The sequence below is a fragment of the Lepus europaeus genome, chromosome 8 (assembly GCF_033115175.1).
Source record: "Lepus europaeus isolate LE1 chromosome 8, mLepTim1.pri, whole genome shotgun sequence".
NCBI lineage: Eukaryota > Metazoa > Chordata > Mammalia > Lagomorpha > Leporidae > Lepus > Lepus europaeus.
In genome coordinates, this window is record NC_084834.1 from 129,518,015 (window position 1) to 129,538,643 (window position 20,629).

Sequence of the window (20,629 nt, forward strand, 5' to 3'; positions counted from 1 at the left end):
CAAACCGTAGAAAACATGGCGCTCTGGCACGAGGCGCGGTCCTCTTCGCTCCCGGCCGCTCCGGCCCGCGCCTGCGGCTGTAGCACCTGCCGCCGGGGTCATCTGCCGCCTCTGGCGAGCGTGGACGTGCCTGTCCGTGGTGAGGGTGCTGATTAGCGCGCGGTTTATAAAAATAGAAGTAACAAAACGTGGGCCGCGCGCCCTCTCGGAGGCGCCCACCGCGGTCCTGGCCACAGCGCGGCCTCTCCTGCACGGGGGCGGCGGGGCTCAGAGCCGCGTCTGCGCCTCGGGGATGTAGATCTCTATGCTGTCCGCACGCTCGGCCGCCGAGTTCTGCCGGAAGGAGGCGGCGCGCTTGGCCGCCAGCAGGCGCCTTCGGGCCTCCTGGCGCTGCCTGTCGGGCAGGTCCAGAGACTTCTCTCGGGCGATGGGGAATTTCCCCTTGGGGGGCTTCTTTGGTATTGGCGGGGGTACCTTCCTCTCCTCCTGAAAAGCAGCACAAGCGAAAACGGGGGTGGGTGGTCAGAGTGGGACGTGGGGCCACAGAGCAGGCCCGCCCGGCTCCCACCCAGGCCCTGCGCGGGTCTCATTTGGGTCAGCTCGCTGGACCTCCTGCAGGAGGCGGGGAGGGGAAGGGATGGGATGTGCCCGCAGTCCTCCCACGCGCTCACTCCCGCAGGCACGGGCTGGTGTGGCCTGCACAGCTGGGCTAACCTGGGGGCTGTGTGGGAGCTGCTGGCCAAGGGCTGGCACCAGCAGTGCGTGTGGGCGCCCCTGTGTGCTCAGCAGTCACTTCTGACCCTCGGCTTCTGCTCCCAGGGGAGTGACACCTGGACACCTGCACTCTGCAAAGATGAACCTGGTAGTGCTGCAACAGAAGCAACCAGGGACGCTGTGCGTGGGGAGGTGGGGCCCGCCCCGGCCCAGGGCTGTTCAGTGGGGAGTGGACGGGTGGGGTCCTCAGCAGGGGCCCCGGGTGCCCTGAGAACCTGCTCTGTGGCTTGACTCCGGCTATGAGGTGAGCCCTGGGAGGCTCCCTGCACCTCCTCGGGTGAGTCCGGTGATTCCCAGCCCCTGCGCGTGGGCCTCCTGTGCACCACCTGCTGCACCTTCCCCGGGCGGCGGCAGGTCCCTGGGGCCTGCTGATGGGCAGTCCCAGGAGGCCTATGAGACCGTTGGGGTCGTTCTGCTGTCTGGACCCCGCCCAGGCACCTCGTCTCTGCCACACCACAGAAAGCTCAGCTTGAGTGCTTCTCTGAAGCGTGTGCACCTGCTCTACGCGAGGGCCCGCCGTGGGAGCACCGGGGCCGGCGTGGGCCAGTGCGGCAGAGCTGCAGGTCGAGGTCATGCAGCTGCCCACGGACAGGGTGTTCTGTGTCTGACCCGAGGGCTCCCGTGGCCGCTCCAGGTGACCCTGCTCCAAGTCTGATGTCGGTGATGTCAGCTTTAGCTGGGGGGCCCTGACCCCTCCGTATGGGCGTGCAGAGTACCACGTGCTGCCTGCCCCATCCATGCTTGGTGTGTACATGGACACGGACGCAGAGGAGAATCGGGCCCAGCTGGGGACCCCGTGGGCGCCCGAACCTTTCTCTCCGGCGACTCCACCAGCTTCCAGTCGTTGAGCTTCAGCCGGTGCAGCTCGTCGAACTTCATGCTGACATCCTCGATGGACAGCTGCAGCATGTCCCAGTACCCGGCCAGGTCCTGCGACGTAGGTCTTGGCATGGCGCTGGGGTCCTGGGGACACAGGGCAATTAGGGTCTGGGGCTCTGCCTGCGAGGCCGACCCTTGGGAAAGCTCACCGGGAGCTCGGGGCACGTGGCTTCGGCACAGGCTGTGTGCCGTCGGCTCGTGTGCACGTGGAGAGCCGTCAGTGCTCCCTGCGGAAGGTGCTGGATGGTGCATGAGATGCCCTCGGGGCCGTGGGGTGCCGTCACGGTGGGGGTGAGGATGGAGGATGTGGGCTTGGGGCCAGCTCCGTGCTCCCTGACCGACCCCGCGTCTCATCCTGAGGTCCATCAGTGGTGCATGCCCCCAGCCTGCCCCTGTGCGGGGGGCGGGCAGCAAGGAAGGCTCCCGAGGAGCAAAGCCCCTCGCTGAGTCCCAGGCCCAGGAGGCACAGGCCACGCCTGCTGTGGCCCGGAGTGCCAGCGCCTTCCACCCTTCCCTGCAATCGTGTGCCATGTGGGTGGTTGGTCACCTGCCCAATGGGAGCCTGGCCCCCCTGGTGACCTCACACAGCCAGATTCTGGGGAATGGGGGGGGGGGCAGGCAGCGCTGATCTGAACTGGCCCGAATCGCGTGCATCCCCGGCCCCCAGGAACTTATGCTCGGCTTGGCGTGGCGTCCGCCTCACACTCAGGCCCCCCAGCCCCCCTCGCACACTCTCCTGGGCAGATGGGCAGCCCGCCCTGATCCATGTCCTCGTGCCCAGCCAGGCCTGGGATCCACTCCAACAGATCTCCGCGCGCGCCAGCAGAGGGCGGCCGTGTGCCGCTCCAATGCCGGGCTGGAGCGAGGCTCTGAACACAGCGCCGCGCTCTCGCCCCAGTGGACCCCAGGGGCTCTCACTCCGCGAGGCTGCCGTCCGGGGCTCGGCTGGCAGCTCCACAGATGCGTGTGGGCTCCGCGCCGGCCTGAGCCTGTGCGAACAGGGCAGCCGGTGGCGCCCACGCCCGAGCTCACACCTGGGGCTCCTTCCAGGGGAGGCCCAGGCTTGGGCGCAGGTTTCTGCTCACAGCCCCACGAGGCCGGCCCAGCCATCCTGTCTGCAGCCTGGCTGGGATCCGGTTCTCCGGGTCGGTGCTGGGGGCAGGTGTGTCTGTCCTTGGGCATCTACCTGCACTGATGGGTTTAGAAACGCTCCTAAGGTGGTCCACGCCGCCTCCCCCGGCCCAGCGGCCACACCCCTGACGCTGACGTCAGTGCCTGCGTCCCTGCCAGGCCTTTCTGGTGTCCTTGGCCGGTCTGGGTCAGACTCTGGCGTCTGCCCCCTTTTCTCAAGCGCTCTGATCCCCTGCACCTGCCCTGCGTTTCCCCCTGAATGCGCACGGCACCTGCACCTGCCCCAGTGCCATCGTGCTCTGCCAAGCCCGGCCCCCGCAAACTGGTCAATTTATAAAAAGGAGCCCAGAAGGGGAGAAACCAGAGAGGCAGCCGCCCCACCTTCAGCGGCCTGACACCGGGGTGGGTAGGGAGGCCCCGCAGCGGCCGCGTGCTGTGTGGGGTCGCCTGCGCTGCAGCCGGAGGCGCTGCCCATGGGCAGAGGGGCAGCCGCGGAGCCTGCGCATTGGCGATAAGGGTGACTGAGGCTCGCGACAACTCTGGAGACTGCGATTTTTAACCCTAACTGAATGCCAGGGGGCGCCGTCTGCTCCGGGAGATCTTGCAGATGAGACGCGACACGCATCACCTGCCGCCTGCGTGTGCACGCAGCTAACACGTGGCTGGGAGAAGTCCCCACGCGGGCCGGAGGAGGGGTGCGGGAGAGGGAGCATGGACGTGCGCGCACACGCCGTGCGTGAATACGCTGGTGTCCTGAGGTGGCTTCAGGCCGATGTGGAGGTGGAGCTGAATAATAGGATTCTCCACAGGCTTTCCGGACCCCCCTCCTGTGTGTGAATACGCACACGCGTGTTTAGTCGTGTGGATACGAGGATGCTTTAAAACGTAGTGGGAGTGCATGCTGCGAAGGCCTGCGCTTGGACTGCAAGTGTTTACACCAGGATTGTTTAATCCTCATCTCGCAAACCTCTCCCAGCCCCCTCGTGGTTTCCCTCTCCGCTGCAGGAAGAACCGAGCCCGCCGCCGCCGGGACTGAGTTACCTCTCCGGCTCCTCTCAGCGCCTCGGGCCCGTCTGCTCCAGGCCTGCCCGATCCTGCCCTTGGCTTGTCACGCGACCCTGAGCACCAGTCCGTTTCTCTGAGTCACCGGGCTCTCCAGCCAGGCCCCCACCAACGCGTGCCACTGGCGGCCTCTGCCCGGCTGCACCTTTAACTGGGGCCAGGGACGCGTCTATCCCCCAGGCTGGCACCCTCCTGTCAGCCGTGTGCAGACCCTGGCCTGGGATGCGTGCTCTGCTGTAGCTGGGGCCCACCGCAGGGCTGGGGTCACCCTGCAACACGGACTTGCAGCCATCCCCAGGGCTGGTACACGTGTTCCGTAGCAGGCATGCATGTAGGAGTTCTTTAGTTTTTCCTGCTTGTAAGACTGGCAGAGACTGAGGGGGACCAGAGAGCGCCACCATCTGCGGGAAGTAGAGGAGCCGGCACTCGGAATGGTGCTGTGGGCCTGGGCCAGGGCCTGCTCCTGGGCAGATCAGGGGACAGTGAGACCGGCAGTCAGGTGATGAGGGAGGGGTGTCCAGGCGGCACTCACCATGTTCTGTTGGCACAGCCAATAAAACTGCTGGAATTTCTGGGACATGAGGAGCTGGGCACTCCCCACGGCGCTCCGGATTTTACCGAGAACTGTGAAAAAATGAAGACAAGGAGGTTCAAGACTGGGTTCCAAGATGATGGGAGGGAGTGCAGCTGGCCTCGGGTGCCTGCCCTCAGCCCCCTGCGCCTGCCCCAGCCCCTGAGCCCTGCGCCTGCCCTCGGCCCCCAACCCCTGCTGCCTGCCCTCTGCGCCTGCCCCCGGTCCCCTGCACCTGCCCCCCAGCCCCCTGCGCCTGCCCTCTGCGCCTGCCCCCAGCTCCTGCCCCAGCCCCTGCCCCCAGCCCCCTGAGCCCTGCGCCTGCCCCCTGCGCCTGCCCCCAGTCCCCTGCGCCTGCCCTCAGCTCCCCTGCGCCTGCCCTCTGTGCCTGCCCCCAGTCTCCTGCGTCTGTCCCCAGCCCCCAGCCCCCAGTGCCTGCCCTCAGCCCCTGCCCTCAGCCCCCAGCCCCTGCCCTTAGCCCCCTGCACCTGCCCCCAGTCCCCTGTGCCTGCCCCCAGCCCCCTGCCCTCAGCCCCCAGCCCCTGCCCTCAGCCCCCTGCGCCTGCCCCCAGCCCCCTGCCCTCAGCCCCCAGCCCCTGCCCTCAGCCCCCTGCCCCCAGTCCCCTGCGCCTGCCCCCAGCCCCCTGCCCTCAGCCCCCAGCCCCTTCCCTCAGCCCCCTGCGCCTGCCCCCAGCCCCCTGCCCCCAGCCCCCTGCGCCTGCCCCCAGCCCCCTGCACCTGCCCTCAGCCCCTGCCCCCAGCCCCCTGCGCCTGCCCCCAGCCCCCTGCACCTGCCCCCAGCCCCTGCCCCCAGCCCCCTGCCCCCAGCCCCCTGCGCCTGCCCCCAGCCCCCTGCACCTGCCCTCAGCCCCTGCCCTCAGCCCCCTGCGTCTACTCCCAGCCCCCTGCGCCTGCCCCCAGCCCCCTGCCCCCTGCGCCTGCCCCCAGCCCCCTGCCCCTGCCCTCAGCCCCCTGCATCTGCTCCCAGCCCCCTGCGCCTGCCTTCAGCCCCTCTGTGCCTGCCCCCAGCGTTCCCAACGTCTAATGCGCCTTCCAACACTCGATTCCATTTGCAGCTCTCTGTGTGCTGCAGAAGCCACGGAGCCGATGGGATCTAGGGAGGAGCCGCGGGCTCTCAGCTCGGGGTCTGGTGGTCCACACCAGCCCTGCCCACGTCTCTGACACACTCATGATGTGAGCTCACCTTTTTAAAACATTTATTTGATCCTCCAGCCATTCCCCAGATGGCCTCAGTGGCCAGGCGGAATCCAGGAGCTGCTTCTGGCTCTCCCGTGTGGCTGCAGGGGCCCGAGCACCCAGGCCCTCTCCCGCTGCGATCCCAGACCACCAGCAGGGAGCTGGGTGAGAAGCAGGCTGAACCAACGCCAGGACAGGTGGCGGCTGTGCCGGTCAGGCCACACCGCCGCCCGAGGGGATGCCCCGGTGAGCCTGTTTGGTAAGCAGTCAGCTGAATCCTCCTGACTCCTGCACGCCTTTGCTGGGCTTACTGTTTCATTGGTGGAATGAGCAGCAATGTGTGCACTTGTGCCCACACTCGGGACCTCACACCCTGAGGGCAGCTGTCACCGGCCGCGCCGCCACCCTCCGGACGCCTGGGGAGGCCGCGGTGACTGCCCCATCCGGGCACACGGCAGGGCGCGGGGTAGGACCCTGGAACCGGTGCAGGGATGAGGCCCGGCCATCTGAGGCCGAGCAGCTCTCTCAGGCCCTAGCCTGAAGGTGTGACGTCACGTGGCCCTCTCAGCGCTCCTCCGACCACCAGGCTGGGGCAGGGGCTCGGCCCCGGGAGTGCAGCCTCGCACCCCACGCACGGCCCTGGACTGCTGACTCCCCGGCCCGCGGGTTTCCTGACTTGAGTGCTGAACGCGTTTCAGGCGCTTGTTTTAGGAAGCCAGCGCCGCAGGAGCGCCCAAGGGATGAGCAATGCGCCTGTTTCCCTGACCCGAGGCTGCTCTACAAGTCAATCTGTTATATAAAATGCAAGTTACGTTCCTCATCTCCCGTTACCCTTAAAGCTGACCCCCGAGCGAAGACACTTGGATTTCTGGTCTTGCACTGAACGTGGCGCTGAGTGCGGCGGGAGCTGCTACCCAGGGTGCGGAGTGAGCACTGTCAGCCGGGGCTGGGGGCTGGGGGCTGGCTAGCACTCGGCAGCCACCAGAGGTGGGGCTGTGTGTCCGTCCGCACTCTGGCTGCGCGCGCTGGAGCGGCCTGGGGCCGGCCCCACGTCTGTGCAGAGCCCAAGCCAACCTGGCCGTTTTGCGCACAGGAATTTGATCACACTTGGTTCTTTGTTTCTCTTCCACGTCTTGTATAATCTCCATTTCCCTCGAAATCTGCTGCAATTTATTAGGACAGCACTAACAGGATTTTCAGGTTCTGTGAGGGGATTTTTGTAGTCTGTGGAGTGTTTCCATGAGCACTTGGGTGTCTCCCACCACGCTGTGCCTGGGGTTTCCAGAGGCTGGGGGAGAGACAGTTGCTCTGGGTGCCTCGTGGTCACAGCAGTGCACACCTGTCTTTCCCTGTTCATCTTCCCACGGCCACCCAGCAGGAAGCCTGGTGGCGTGGTCCTGGCTGAGCCCTGCGGCAGGGCCACCTCTGTCCTGCTCAGGGAGCGCCCTGGCCTCTCTCCAGCGATACTGTGAGTCCTAGGAAGCCTCGAGCTGGATTTTGAATGACAGCTGTCAAATAGGTGTGAGTGGAAGACACGGGGAGGCAAGGATGTGGGAGCAGGAGACCCTGGTCTCGTTCCCCTCAACAGGACACATCGCGGGGTGGACATTCAGCACGGTGGTTACAACGCTGCTTGGGATGCCCCCCCATCAGAGCACCAGGTTCAAGTCTGGGCTCCTCCACTTCCAATCCAGCCTCCTGTCAGTGCACCTGTGGGACCCAGAGTCTCGGCTGCTGGTGTCAGCCTGGCCCAGGTGTGGTGGCGGCAGGCACTTGGGAGTGAGCCATGGAGTGGGTGACCCCTCTTGCTCTTCTCTCTCTGCCTCCCAGATCTGCAGGGAGAGGCGGGGCCACCTGACCCTCAGAACCCCTGGGGCTCAGGCATTCCCCACCCCCTTGAGGACAGGGGCTCGCAGGGTAGGATGGCCCAAGCTCTGCCCTTCAGCCACCTGGAATGCATGATCATGTTTGATACATGCTGGGATCTTCAGAAAGTTCGTGGAAATGCATACCATGAGAAAACTATTGCATGGGTCCTCATTTTTTTTCCCATTAACTTTTTAAAAAAAGATTTATTTGGCTGGCGCTGTGGCTGAATAGGCTAATCCTCTGCCTTGCGGCGCCGGCACCCAGGGTTCTAGTCCCCGTCAGGGCGCTGGATTCTGTCCTGGTTGCCCCTCATCCAGACCAGCTCTCTGCTGTGGCCAGGGAGTGCAGTGGAGGATGGCCCAAGTGCTTGGGCCCTGCACCCCAGGGGAGACCAGGATAAGCACCTGGCTCCTGGCTTTGGATCAGCGTGGTGTGTTGGCCACAGCGTGCCGGCCACAGCGGCCATTGTTAGGGTGAACCAACGGCAAAGGAAGACCTTTCTCTCTGTCTCTCTCTCACTGTCCACTCTGCCTGTCCAAAAAAAAAATTATTTGAAAGACAGAGATACCAGTGGGTGGGGGAAGACCGTCCATCCACTGGTTCACTCTCCAAATGGCCACAACTGCAGGGCAGAAGCCAGGAACCAAGGCTGCATCTGGATCTTGGAGGGACAGTGGCTGTGCCCATCACAACACAGCAGGTGGGCAAGTGTCACACTGCCACCCACACGCCTGTGAACACCGAGAACCTCGGCTCCGCACTCACGGGGCTGGGAAGTAGCACGTGCACTCCCCTTCCCCACTCCACCGACAGCAGCGAAGTGACTTTGTGTTCTTACCCCACTACTACTTCATCACGCAATGACACTGCTAGAGTGCTGAACCCATCGTACGGTGGGTGGCTACGCTGGATGCCTTTGACGTTTTCTGTGTCTTTCTGCACTGCTCACGTAGCCTCACCTTCTGGGAACAAGATTGACAAGACTTGTACCATGCCTCACCCGCCTGCTTTGCACCTAAAACTAGCACAATATTAATCAAGTTCAGGTGTTCCTGGAATAATTCAAAAGGCTAGGCAACCCCAGATTACAGTTTTGTTCTAGGAATCGAACCAGGGTTATTGGTTAGGCACTTTTAAAAATAAAGAGAACATCAAGTGGTTTATTGAAACCACTGAGTTCTGACTCCTCTGTGGTTCATAAAAGCACGTGACCAGATACATGCTGGCATGTGTTGTCACGTCAGACAAGCTTCCTGTTGTACGTACACAGAAATTCTCTGTGGAGTGTGTAAGCCAGTGTGAGGCTGGCATGCCGGGATTTTATGAATCGTGTTAAACCAAACGGTGTATTTTCTGCAACAAATCATCCCCAGATCTCCCAAGTCCACCGCAGTGGGAAACTCATGAGCAGCTCGACAAGGAGCACAGGAGAGGATTTGGAAAGCACATGGAAATGGGATTCAAGTCTGTTTTATTGAAAAAAAAAATCTGTGAAACTTTGAACACCTCTTGTTTGCATTGATTTCTAAATTTCTTGCACAAAAAAGCACCCATGTTATGTGCATTTCCACGGACCTTGTGAAGCACCCTGGGATGCACACAGACGCTTACTGGTGGTGTCTGGAACTCCTGGCCCGGACAGCAGTAACGTACAGGTCCACCTGCTCAGCTGCCCCGAGCCACTGCAGGCCCCGGGCACCCACTCCTGTCCCGGGTGAGCATGCGGTCCATGCACAGGGTCGTCCAGCTGCGGTGGACACTCACACAGGGCGCAAGGAGCACGTGGACTGGACTGAGGCCATGCCGGGTGTGCACCTCGCCCAAGGTCACAGAGGCACAGAGAGGCCAGCGGCTGGAAGAGCTTCTCTGACTTCTGAGTTCTTAAAGTACTTCCCACATTTCTCTGACTACACCCAGCGTTTCCCACAGCCTCTGAGCAGTTTTCCTCTGGTCATTTCTCCCATTCTCAGCTTACTCAATCAGGGTCAATTCTGTATCTTACTAATTTTTATATCATTTTTTTTCTGTCGGAGGGCTTGCCCTGGTAAACATTCAGTGTCTATCGACTGCACACATCAGTGAGAGTCTGGAGGAGGGTACCCAGGCTTCAGAAAGGTTAGGAAGACACATTGGAGAGTCGTAACTGGGAGGTGGCAGAATCCACTTTCCAGGAAGACAAAGAAAACCAGAACAGACCAGCGACCACGGTGGAGACTGCGTCAGCAACAAAGACCCACAGCCGACAGCTCGGCTGAATTCTACCGGGCCTTTAAGGAAGAACGCATCCCAATTCCCCATAAACGATTCAAACTCATTCTGTGAGGCCAGCATCCCCTTTATTCCAGAACCAGAGAAAGATACAACTAAACAGAGAACACCAGACCAAAACCGCTGGTGAATGTAGATGCAAAGAGCCCGAGTAACATGCCAGCTAACAGTCCAACAGCACCTCAAAAAGACCGACCACCTGGACCCTCGTGGGCTTTATCCCTGGTGTGCAGGGGTGTTCCGCACTTGCAGGCCAGTGCACGTGCTACGTCACATCACGAAGATGAGGGACGTAAACCCTATGACTATCCCAGTAGACAAGAAAAAGCATTTGATAAAACACGGTAGCCTTTCACGATAGAAACCTTAACAATCTGGGTGAAAAGGACCATATTTTACATGATTAAGGCACTATATGACAAACCGCAGCCAGCATCATATTGGATGGGGAAGAGCTGGCAGCATCCACTAGGATCCGGAGCCAGCAAGGGCGGCCACCTTCACCAGTCCCATTCAGTGTGGTTCTGTATGTTTTAGCCAGAGCCATTAGGCAAGGAAGTCAGCTCACGGGGATCTACATTGGAAAGGAGGAAGTCACTTCACCCTGCTGCAGATGACATGATTCCACATACAGGGGAACCAAGAGACGCCAGGAAGAGGCTACTGGAACTCCTTAGAAAACTCAGCAGAGCTGCAGGATGCAACCACCAACAGCATTCTCATACATCAGCAGTACTCTGGCGGAGAAAGAACTTGTTCTCCGTTGCCAAAGCCACCATCTTAAATACCTTGGGAAAAACTCAACCAAGGATGTGAAAAATCTACAATGAAAATTGCAAACCATTAAGGAGAGGTATAGCAAAGACACACAAAAACGGAAAAATATATAGTCAAGGACCAGGACAATTAATATTGCCAAAATGTCCATAAAGCAATTCACAGATTCAACAAATGCCAATCAAAATACCAAGGACATTCTTCCAGATATAGAAGAAATAATACTAAAATTTATATGGAAACACAAGACTCCGAATAACCATAGCAATCTTAAAAACAAAGCCAGAGACATCACAATACCAGACTTCAAGATATGCTACAGGGCTGTTATAATCAAGAGACTTATATTGGCACAACAATAGGTACGTAGGCCAATGGAGCAGAATAGAAACTCCAGAATCAGCCCACACATCCACAGCCAACTAATCTTTGACAAAAAAGCTAAAGTCACTCCCTGGAGAGAAGACAGTCTCTTCAACAAATGGTGTTGCGAAAATTGCATTTCCACATGCAGAAATTTGAAACAAAACCCCTACCTTCACCCTACAGAAAAATTAACTCATTGGATCAAGGATCTAAACCTAAGACCTGAAACCATCAAATTCTTAGAGGAAAACATTGGGGAAATGCCCAAGACACTAGTTTAGGCAAATACTTCTTGGATAAGACTCTAAGCACAGGCAATAAAAGTAAAATTCAACGAACAGGATTATATCAAGCTAAGAAGCTTCTAAGCAACAGAGGAAACAATAAAGTGATGAGGCAACCAGCAGAATGGGAGAAAATATTCACAAACTGTGCATCTGCTAAAGGAAAATATCCAGAATATATAAAAGCTCTAGATACTCAACGAAAAACCCGGTTAAGAAATGGGCAAAGGACACGAACAGGTATTTTTCAAAAGAGAAAAATACCAATGGCCAACACATATGTGAAAAGATGCTTAGGATCACTAGTCTTTAGGGGAACACAAATAAAAACCACAATGAGGTTTCACCGTTCCCACCCACAACTCACGAATGCTGGCAGGGCCCAGTCCACTGATAGTGGGAATGTACTGGCGCAGCTGCTGTGGAAGACAGTATGGAGATTCTTCAGAAACCTACCAGACGACACAGCAGTTCTAGTCCTGGGAGCAGGAGGAAGTGAAATGCAATCAGCGTGCCCAAGGTTACAGCTCAGTTCACAGTGGCTAAGGTGTACAGTCAACCTGGATGTGCATCAGCTGATGACTGGACAGAACATACCAAAAAAGAACGAAATCCTAGCACCCACAGGGAAACGGATGCACCTGCAAGTCAGACCCAAAAAGAAAACAGAGCCACTTGTTCTCTCACTTGTGGTTCGCATTCGTGGATTTGCTACCATAGTTGTCAGTGAGTGAGATGGGCATCCTTTCCTTTTACTACCATTTACAGCCCTTGGCCATCCTCCTGCTGAACTGTGGCCGTTTCTCTTTTGCTATGTGGAGATCCCAGGTCAAAGCCTGTGTTTTTAAACATATAATTTTAAAAACTATAATTCTGAGAAACTACAACAGTACCCAGTGAATATGGAAAACAGCCTAAGGCGAGGATTCCTCTGTGCCGTCTTCAGCGCCAGGCCTCCAAGGGCATGTGCTGAGCGGCGTCTGGTATGTGGGCGCTGTCTGACGGGGCATACCTTCCTGAAGCCTCCTGCCTCCTCCCCAGAGAGCTCTGAGGACATGGCCCCGAGCAGGGCACGGGGACAAGTGGGCGGCGCCCTCCCCTGCATATTGACTCCGAGGTCACAATGGCGCATCCCTGTTGCGTTAAGGGCAGCTTTGCCCAGGTGACGCATAGCGCACGCTGACAAGGAGAAATGCTGCTGAGATGGATGACCCCTCAGGTCTGGGGCCGTGGGCACAGGCTGCATCGTGTGAGCCTGGGCGGCTGAGCAAGCAGGGAGCGCACGCCTAGGACACAGCCCCCATGGGCCCGGGACCACCCCTCTGCCCAGACACGACTGACGGAAATGCACACGTAGGCCAAGGCTGTTTCTCCCCCTCTCCCCAGGTGAATGCCACAGGCTGAATAGCACGACCCTAACACACGACCTGCTAGCTGTGGCATCCCAGGGCCCCCAAGCAGTCCCCCGGGGAGGGATGGCAGGGCTCCAGGCCCAAGCACACAGCTGTCATCTGACCTCAGAACTTCTAGGCACAGGCAAGGGCACCGGGCAGGGCAGTGAGCAAGCCATCAGCGCGACCCAGAGCCACGGTGAGGCCTGGTGTTTCTGCAGCTGTGCAGGCAGTGGTGCGGCCCAGAAGGTGCTCATCCCCTGGCTGTTTGCTCCTGTGACTCTCACGCTTTAACTGACAAATGATCACGGCTTATTTACAGAGTGCAGTGTGGTACTTTGATCTGTGTCTACAGCATAGAAAGTCAAGCTAAGTAACAGCCCCACGTGCCCCACGCACTGTTCCTGTGGTCAGGGTGTGGGAGCTTTTTACCAGCTGAGGCCTCTGCAGGCTGACAGACACTGGAGCCATCTCCCCAGCGGAACAGAGACTGCACCCTTGATCATCCTCCAGCAGCCCCTGTCCACACCTCGCTTCAGCTAGGGGAGCAGGTGGAGGAGGGGCTGCCTCTCTGTAGAGAGCCAGAGACCCATGAGTCAGTGGGGCTCCGCCCCGCTATGCACTATGTGTCTGCACCATCCCCAGGCCTGAAGCCAAGGGACTGGGGCTGATTCAGCAGCTGCTACCTGGGGGAAGCAGCAGGTGTTAGGGAGACGGACCGTGTGCACAACCTGCACCTGTGATGGACCGTGCACACGGGCACTCTCACCTGCACCTGTGACCGTGCGCACACGCGCTCTCACCTGCACCTGTGGCCACCACCCTGGGGAAGTGGCAGGTGTCTTGGAGACAGACCGTGTGCACACGCGCTCTCACCTGCACTTGTTGGCCAGGATGCTCGCATCCAGCAGGGCCTCCGGGGCCACTCCCTGTGCCCTTGTGCCAGGAGCCAAGCCGGCCGGCGCTCTCATTCCCTACCGCCCCCGCCGCCCGGTCTCCTGCAGCCCCGGTGCTTACTCTCCTCGGCGAGGTCATTCTCCTCGGCTTCCCGCTCCATCTCCTTGCGCCAGCCCTCCATGCGCTTGGTCTCCGTGTGCAGCAGCTTCAGGAACCAGGAGCCGTCCCTGCGGCAGGGCGACATCCTCCCGCTGTCCACGGGCTCCAGCGAGGGCTCCAGCCAGGGGTCGGCGGGGGGCAGGCTGGCCGTGTCTGCCTGCGTGCGGTAGTCCTCCCGGTAGCTGAAGAGCCCCTGCGTCCGCACCGTCCGCACCGCCCCATACTGTGTTGGGGTGCTGGGCTCTGAGCGCCGCTGGAATGACGAGCCGAACTGCAGGCCCTTGTCCTCCGTGGCCGTGTGGCCGGCAAAGCCCTCCAGCTCCAGGTCAGCCTGCACGGCAGCCGTGACACTGTTGGAGCGCTTGAACCGCCCGTGCCTGTGGAGAAGCCACGAGACGTGGTTGCCCTTCGGGGGCCACCGTGCATGTGCCACCCCTGCGCCCTGTGGGACCCCCGCTCCTCCCGTGCGGCCGTTCCCTCCGCACAACCCTCGTTCTGGAGATGCTGGACGTTAGTGTCAGCGCACTAGCTGCCCATTCCCTGGGCAGGCTTCCTGGATGGTGTGGGGGCCTCACGGGCCCAGCAAACCGAGCCCCCCAGGTTGGACCTCTGTCCAGAGCTACACCTGTGGGCAGATGGAGTGGCCAGGACACCCCTGGGGCTGCAGCTGCTCTCCTGTGTGCGGACTGATGAGGCCAGGCCTTTGGGCCCTAGGAGCGCTGTCCTGGTGTGTTTAATTGCCAACATTTCCACAGGGCTGACTGCAAGGAACGCCCCTAGAACCGTGCACCCAGGGCTGCCTGCCAGTGACACGCGTGCATGTCTGGGTGTCCCCGTGGCTCTCCAGCTCTGCCCTGGGTGTGCTATGGGTGCAGTTGCTTTCCTGTGCTGTAGGCTGTGGCCAGCAGGAGCCTGGGCTGGAGGCAGAAGCCAGGGTTCCAGGTGGCCATCGGCCAGCATGGAACCTGGGAAGCCCTGGGCAATCTAAACCTTTCCAAGTGGGGTCCCAACCCTTCCCGCAGGAGGGAGGCCACACCACACGTGGCAGGTGATGTTGACACATGAGCCGCCCATCCCGCATGCGTGTTCGGCTGGCGTCTGCAGAGGAAGCAGTCTCGTGGCACAGGCTGTCCTCTGTGGCCTGCTCTCAGCACTGCCCGGTGCGGAGCACACGCCTGCTTTACCCTCAGCCTCCTCCCCTCCAGAGAGAGGACTGGCAGCCCCTCCTGCTCCTAGCTGGTAAATTACTTTGCGAAGAATTACTCCCTCGCCTCTTGCAAAAGCCAGAGGGGGTGCTAAGTCTTAGCTGAGCGACAGGCGTAGGAAACTGCGCTCGGGTGGCCCCGGGCGCACACACGGCAAGGGCCACAGAGGGCCAGCGTGACCACGCGGCACGGCACCGAGGGCTGAGTTACCGCTTGTCGTCTTCCACTTGCACCCCGACAGAGTGAAATTCCCGCAGGCCGCGGCTCTCCGTGTCGGAGTCTGTAGCTGTTTCCACCTAATGCAACACAGAACATCTCGTTGTAGAAGTAAAACATGGGGCCTGGGCCAGGGACTGCTGCTTTTTGGTCGTTCACTTGTCATTATGCATTTGTTTAATTACTACAGAAACGTACTTGACCCAGTAAGATCACAGAGGGATGGAGATGCATTCACATTGGAATAGTTTTTCTGCTGCTCTGTGCCACCCAGTCTCACAGAACTACTTGAACTCAAGGCTGCACTTCAGTTTTCTAAACATATGCAAATGAAATTGCTTAGTTCTGCTTAGGTGAGAAACAGGCTTTGTCCGACTGCACTGTAGCACCAGGCGGCTCTGGCTCTGGGCCCCTGCGCTGTAGCACCGGGCAGCTCTCGCCGTGCCCTAGCGTGAAAACCATGAGCACAGTCGAGAGGAGCAAACGAGCAACTTGACAGAATTATGCTGCCGGCTGCATCCACAGACACAGGAAGGAATCAGCGTGATCAGAACAGCGAGGCAAACTCGCCATCTGCATCCTACCCAGCTACATGTTTATCTGCAGGTAGCTGTGCCTGTGCAGGTGCACCTGCGTCTACACAGAGCTCCGTGTAGCTCCATGTCCCTGCGCCTGTGCCCACGTGGATCTAAATGTAGCTGCGTCTATGAAGAGCCACACACGTGTATCTGTGCACTGCTGTACCTGTACCTACACGGAGCCACGTGTGTGTCTACAGGTGTGCAGCAGCCTCAGATCGGGAACAGGACTGCCATCAGGACGAGGTCAAGGAGTCCACAGGAAACCCCTCCTGCGGCTGCACCTGCAGGAGTCTCCTGAGAACCCTGAGACGCTCACCGGCTGTGTGACGTTATCCCGAGGGAGTTCTGCCACCAGGCGTTTTTTGAGAAAAAATCACCACCCAAAACGTCTCAGTGCCAAATGCTGAAGCCATTTTGTTAACCAAAGGTTAGCAAAGCCGTATGCGCACAGGTGCAGAATGGGCTGTCTGCGTTCCCAGGAGCGTTTCCTGTTCTGTGGGGAGGACTGCTGGCCCCCCATCCGGGCGTCGTGATTGAGCCATACACCCGCCTTTCCTTCAAAGCATCACCCATCTCTCCCAGGACAGTGTGAAGATGGCAGGACAGCAACCCCAGGGTCTTCTGAGAGCTGTGAGAGCTGCACTCTGAGTGATGGCCTCAAGGCAAAGCCAAACAGGGCGGAGCTGACTCCGGCCACCAGAAGCAAGGCTGTGGGCTGCTTGGTGTTTCTGACACGCCCTCCTGCCCCAGGTGCCCCGCTGGGCACGCTACGAGCCAGCGTGGCTGCCTGTAATCCCAGAGGGGCAGCTGGGGAGCCAGAGGGTGGGAGCTCACCTGGGGCTCCCCACTTACTGAGGGCACAGCCAGGGGCCTTGCATGCAGCTCTCTGCCCGCACGGATGCCCTGCGGCCCCGGCGCGGTTCTGCCTGCATCTGTGTTCCAGTTTTCACAGCTGCAGGCAGCGTGCGGACCGCAGGTGCAATATTCATTCCTGGAGGAAATTCCTAGGCTTCCTGTTGGGATTCAGCCCTCTTCCTCCTCCTGGTCTTACGTGGAGATGCGTCTACACAGGATGGCGATCATGCATTTCCAACGCCATGGCCGCACCACAAGGCGTCCTGGTGCGTTTCAACATGGGACCTGACCTCGTCAAGCAGCCCTCCACACAGGGAAACTCTGGTTCTTTCTGGACTTCTACACATGGCATGCTGTGGGTCTGTCTGCCTTGTGCACATTTTACCAATCTGGTAATAGGTCCTGGGACACGCAGATGATGGAGAACCACGCATAGGTCTCAAAGTTCCTGCATGCGACTGAATGGCATTGCTCCTGTCCTTAAATTCCTACCACGTTCACCTCAGTGGCTGCGCTGCCAGAGCCAAGCCTGCAGGCGGGACCCAGAACACCTGGGAAACGGGGGAGGGGCAAGGCTGGGGGTGCAGTGTGGCGAGCACCACGCACTCACAGTGGTGGTGACCACTGCAAAATACGGGACTACAGAAAGTGGATCAGGGACTGTGGACAACAGTGACGGGATGCACACACACGCACACACACAAAGTGAGCACCAGAGCAAAATGCGGGACTACAGAGAGTGGGTCAGGAACCGTGAACAACAGTGACGGGATGCATGTGCACATGCACATGTGCACACACCCTTGCAGGCACATACACACTGTGAGACTACAAATACCAGGGACTCTCTGTATCCCAGGTCTCTGACTTAATTTTGCTGGTTGTAGAGTGAATTAGGAAACTGTAACTGTGGGTCTCGTCAGATTCTACTTTTGCCGGCTGTGAAACTCAAAGGGGTCCTTTCCTAAGCAAGCTGTCGGCTGGCTGTTAGGCACCCGCGGCAGGCCCTGAGAAGGCGGCAGCGGCACCATGCTGCGTCTTGGGAGCTCCGGGCACGAACTGTTAGGAGCTCCCTGCTGGAGCCGTGGTGAGTGACAGGTGATGGCTCACTGGGACAACTGGGCCTGAGCCGAGGGCCACTCCGGTACAGTCTGTTCAGGACAGGAGTCTGGTGTGTGTACCGGTGCACACGTGTGTGCACACAGGGCTGATGAGAATGGGCTAGGGCTGGGGAGGAGGCCTTGGCGCCTGAGCCCCAGCTCGTGTGTGCACCTGGCTTTGCAGGGAGGCCCTGAGAGGCCCTCTGGGCTCCTCGTGTGTCGCTGTTCCTCTCAGAGCCACCTGCTGCATGAGCCACACTGCGTTAGGTACAAACTGGCTCTGAGTCCGCGGGGACCCCTGGGGCAGAGGCCAGGGTGCCGTGCTCAGGCCAGGCGTGCGCAGGACCATAGAGGTTTTCACGGGCACTGCCCCGCCCCCTCCTGGCCCCCAGCCACCCACCTGTGGTGAGGATGGGGGCCAGGGGCAGGAGGCATCTCCCGTCTCACACATGTGCCTGGAGAGAACACGGGCAGCTCTGCACGTGCAGCGGGACTCAGGGACGAGTCCCACAGTGAAGATAGCAAAGGGATTGGGCTTGTGGGCACCGGCCTGCACACCGTGCAGCTGGACGGAGCTGTGCAGAAAGTGTTGGCCATGGTCATGGTGTTGTGTGACGCCCCGACTCTGGGCCCGAGACCTGAGCTTCCTGCATGCAGGCTCCACCTGCTTCCCCGTGGCTGTGGCTCTGGGAAGGGGCAGCAGCCAGGTGTCAGGCACGATTCGGCTGGCTTTCAGACGGCCATCACCCCGCAGCTCAGGGGTCTTCACCTCTGCTTTGGGACACTTACCCTCCCTGCACCTTAGTCCAGCCAGCCACAGCCTGGAGGGGACCACCACGGGCACAGAGCACGGCCACGCGGCCTGGAGGGGACCACCACGGGCACAGAGCACGGCCACGCGGCCCGGAGGGGACCACCACGGGCACAGAGCACGGCCACGCGGCCCGGAGGGGACCACCACGGGCACAGAGCACGGCCACGCGGCCCGGAGGGGACCACCACGGGCACAGAGCACGGCCACGCGGCCCGGAGGGGACCACCACGGGCACAGAGCGCGGCCACGCGGCCCGGAGGGGACCACCACGGGCACAGAGCGCGGCCACGCGGCCCGGAGGGGACCACCACGGGCACAGAGCACGGCCACGCGGCCCGGAGGGGACCACCACGGGCACAGAGCACGGCCACGCGGCCCGGAGGGGACCACCACGGGCACAGAGCACGGCCACGCGGCCCGGAGGGGACCACCACGGGCACAGAGCACGGCCACGCGGCCTGGAGGGGACCACCACGGGCACAGAGCGCGGCCACGCGGCCTGGAGGGGAGCACCACGGGCACAGAGCGCGGCCACGCGGCCTGGAGGGGACCACCACGGGCACAGAGCACGGCCACGCAGCCTGAAGGTGCACCCACGACAGCCTGCCACTTGCGTACTCTGCTTTCACTCTGCCCTGGCTCCTCTGCGGCCTGCGGGGTCTGCGCAGGACCCCTCCTTCTGCTGCCTGCCCATTCGTTCTCTTTGCCCCATCTTTACTCATGGACTGGCTTCCCCACTGCTGTCTGCTCAGCCGCGGGGTTCCGAGCTCACACGGCCTGTTGCCGTCTGCAGCGCCACGAGAACAGAACCAGCAGACAAGCGTCCTCTCCAGCCCTCCCCTGACGGCCCCCCGTCCACTCACGTACCCAACATTGACCGAGCACTGGCTATGTGCCAGGCACTGTGCTAGGTGCCGGGGGTCATGTGCCCCAGGTGTGGTCCTGGCCCTCACACAACAGCTGTGTGCGTGCGGGGGGCTCGCAGCAGCCAGCCTGGAGCAGCATCGCCGGGGGCTGCCCTTGCCAGGCGACGTGACCTCCCTGGGTGGCTGAAGTCCCTCACGCCAGCGAGCGTGGCTGGGGGGCCTCTCCGGGCCTCAGCCCCCGAGGTCCCCCCCAGCGTGGAGTGGGTGCGCCTAGCAGGGTGCCTGGCACATAGAGTCAGGACAGAGGGGACAAGAGCAGTTGTGGGAGGGATTGGGGAGGGAAGGTCAAGCCCATGCGCACGTGGCCGACGGAGTCTCGGTACTTACGTCGGACCTTGGGGACGGCTGAGGCTCTGGGAACTCAGAGTCCTAAACAAAACAATGAAGCCACAGTGTGGGCATCCGGCTCAGGGTGGAGGCCAGCGGGCCTCCCCCGGCTCCGCCGGCCCCCGCCATGCCACACGCTGGGCCACATGGCCGGCTCCCACTCCTCTTCAGGGGCTGGCTGAAATGCCACTGGATGAGTGATGAGAGGCAGCCCCACCAGATGGGAGGGGAGAGCCGCTGGAGGCAGACCTGGAGGAAGTCCCTGCCTGCTGGGCACCGGCCCTGAGCTTGCCAAGCAGGGGTGGGGAGTGGAGGGAGCTGGCCGCCTTCTGAGCTGAGGCCCTGGGCCTGCCCACATGGAGCACGGGGCAGCCCTTGGGGGTCTCGGCCCCACACCTCGTCCTCCCACGGCCTTCCACCGCCCCCTCGACCGAGCACCGTGTGCAGAACCAGACGTTCACCACAACATGCCCTCCTCAGCCTGAGACGACGCCGTCCCCACGCTGTCTGGGCAGCTGTGGCCCCTTGAGAACGCCCCACGCGTGGGGTACGGGCCGCATGGGGCCATCCGCCCGACCTCGCTGCCCACGGGGACGCTACCTGGACGCCGATGGAGGAGCGCCGGCTCTTGAGGAACTCCTCGGCCTTGGATGCCAGTGCACTTTTGTCGCTGGTCCGTGAGGGGCCGCCCTGGCCGTCCACGTGGCGCTGGGCCGCGGCCGTCTCCAGAGCCAGACTCACAGCCTTACTGCTGTCCAGGCTGTCCGTGGAGCCGTAGAGGCCGCGGCCGTCCTGGGCCCACGGGGTCATCCTCTGGGCCCGGCTGTCCTGGTAGGCGTCCTGCGTGGACTCGGTGCTGCTCTGAGCTGTCACGGAGATGAGAGGCTTGGAGGTGGTCCGGGGGGGCACGGGTGGGGGAGTTTTCTTGTAGCTTGTGTAGGAGACCGCTGCAAGAGAAAGACACAGGGTCAGCAAGAGGT

At 60.9% G+C, this 20,629-nt stretch overlaps 1 protein-coding gene across 1 annotated transcript in view; it reads right to left on the reverse strand.

The window, feature by feature from the left end:
- Positions 1-267: 267 nt before the first annotated feature.
- The window catches only part of DLGAP2 (DLG associated protein 2), a 441,306-nt gene continuing 420,944 nt past the window's right edge, over positions 268-20,629 (reverse strand). Inside the window, exons 9-15 of the mRNA XM_062198983.1 lie at positions 20,250-20,596; positions 19,650-19,691; positions 15,041-15,126; positions 13,587-14,002; positions 4,379-4,470; positions 1,585-1,737; positions 268-486 (exon numbers count right to left, since the gene is read on the reverse strand). Of these exons, the coding sequence (XP_062054967.1) occupies positions 268-486; positions 1,585-1,737; positions 4,379-4,470; positions 13,587-14,002; positions 15,041-15,126; positions 19,650-19,691; positions 20,250-20,596 (1,355 nt within the window). The remainder of the gene's footprint in view (positions 487-1,584; positions 1,738-4,378; positions 4,471-13,586; positions 14,003-15,040; positions 15,127-19,649; positions 19,692-20,249; positions 20,597-20,629) is intronic.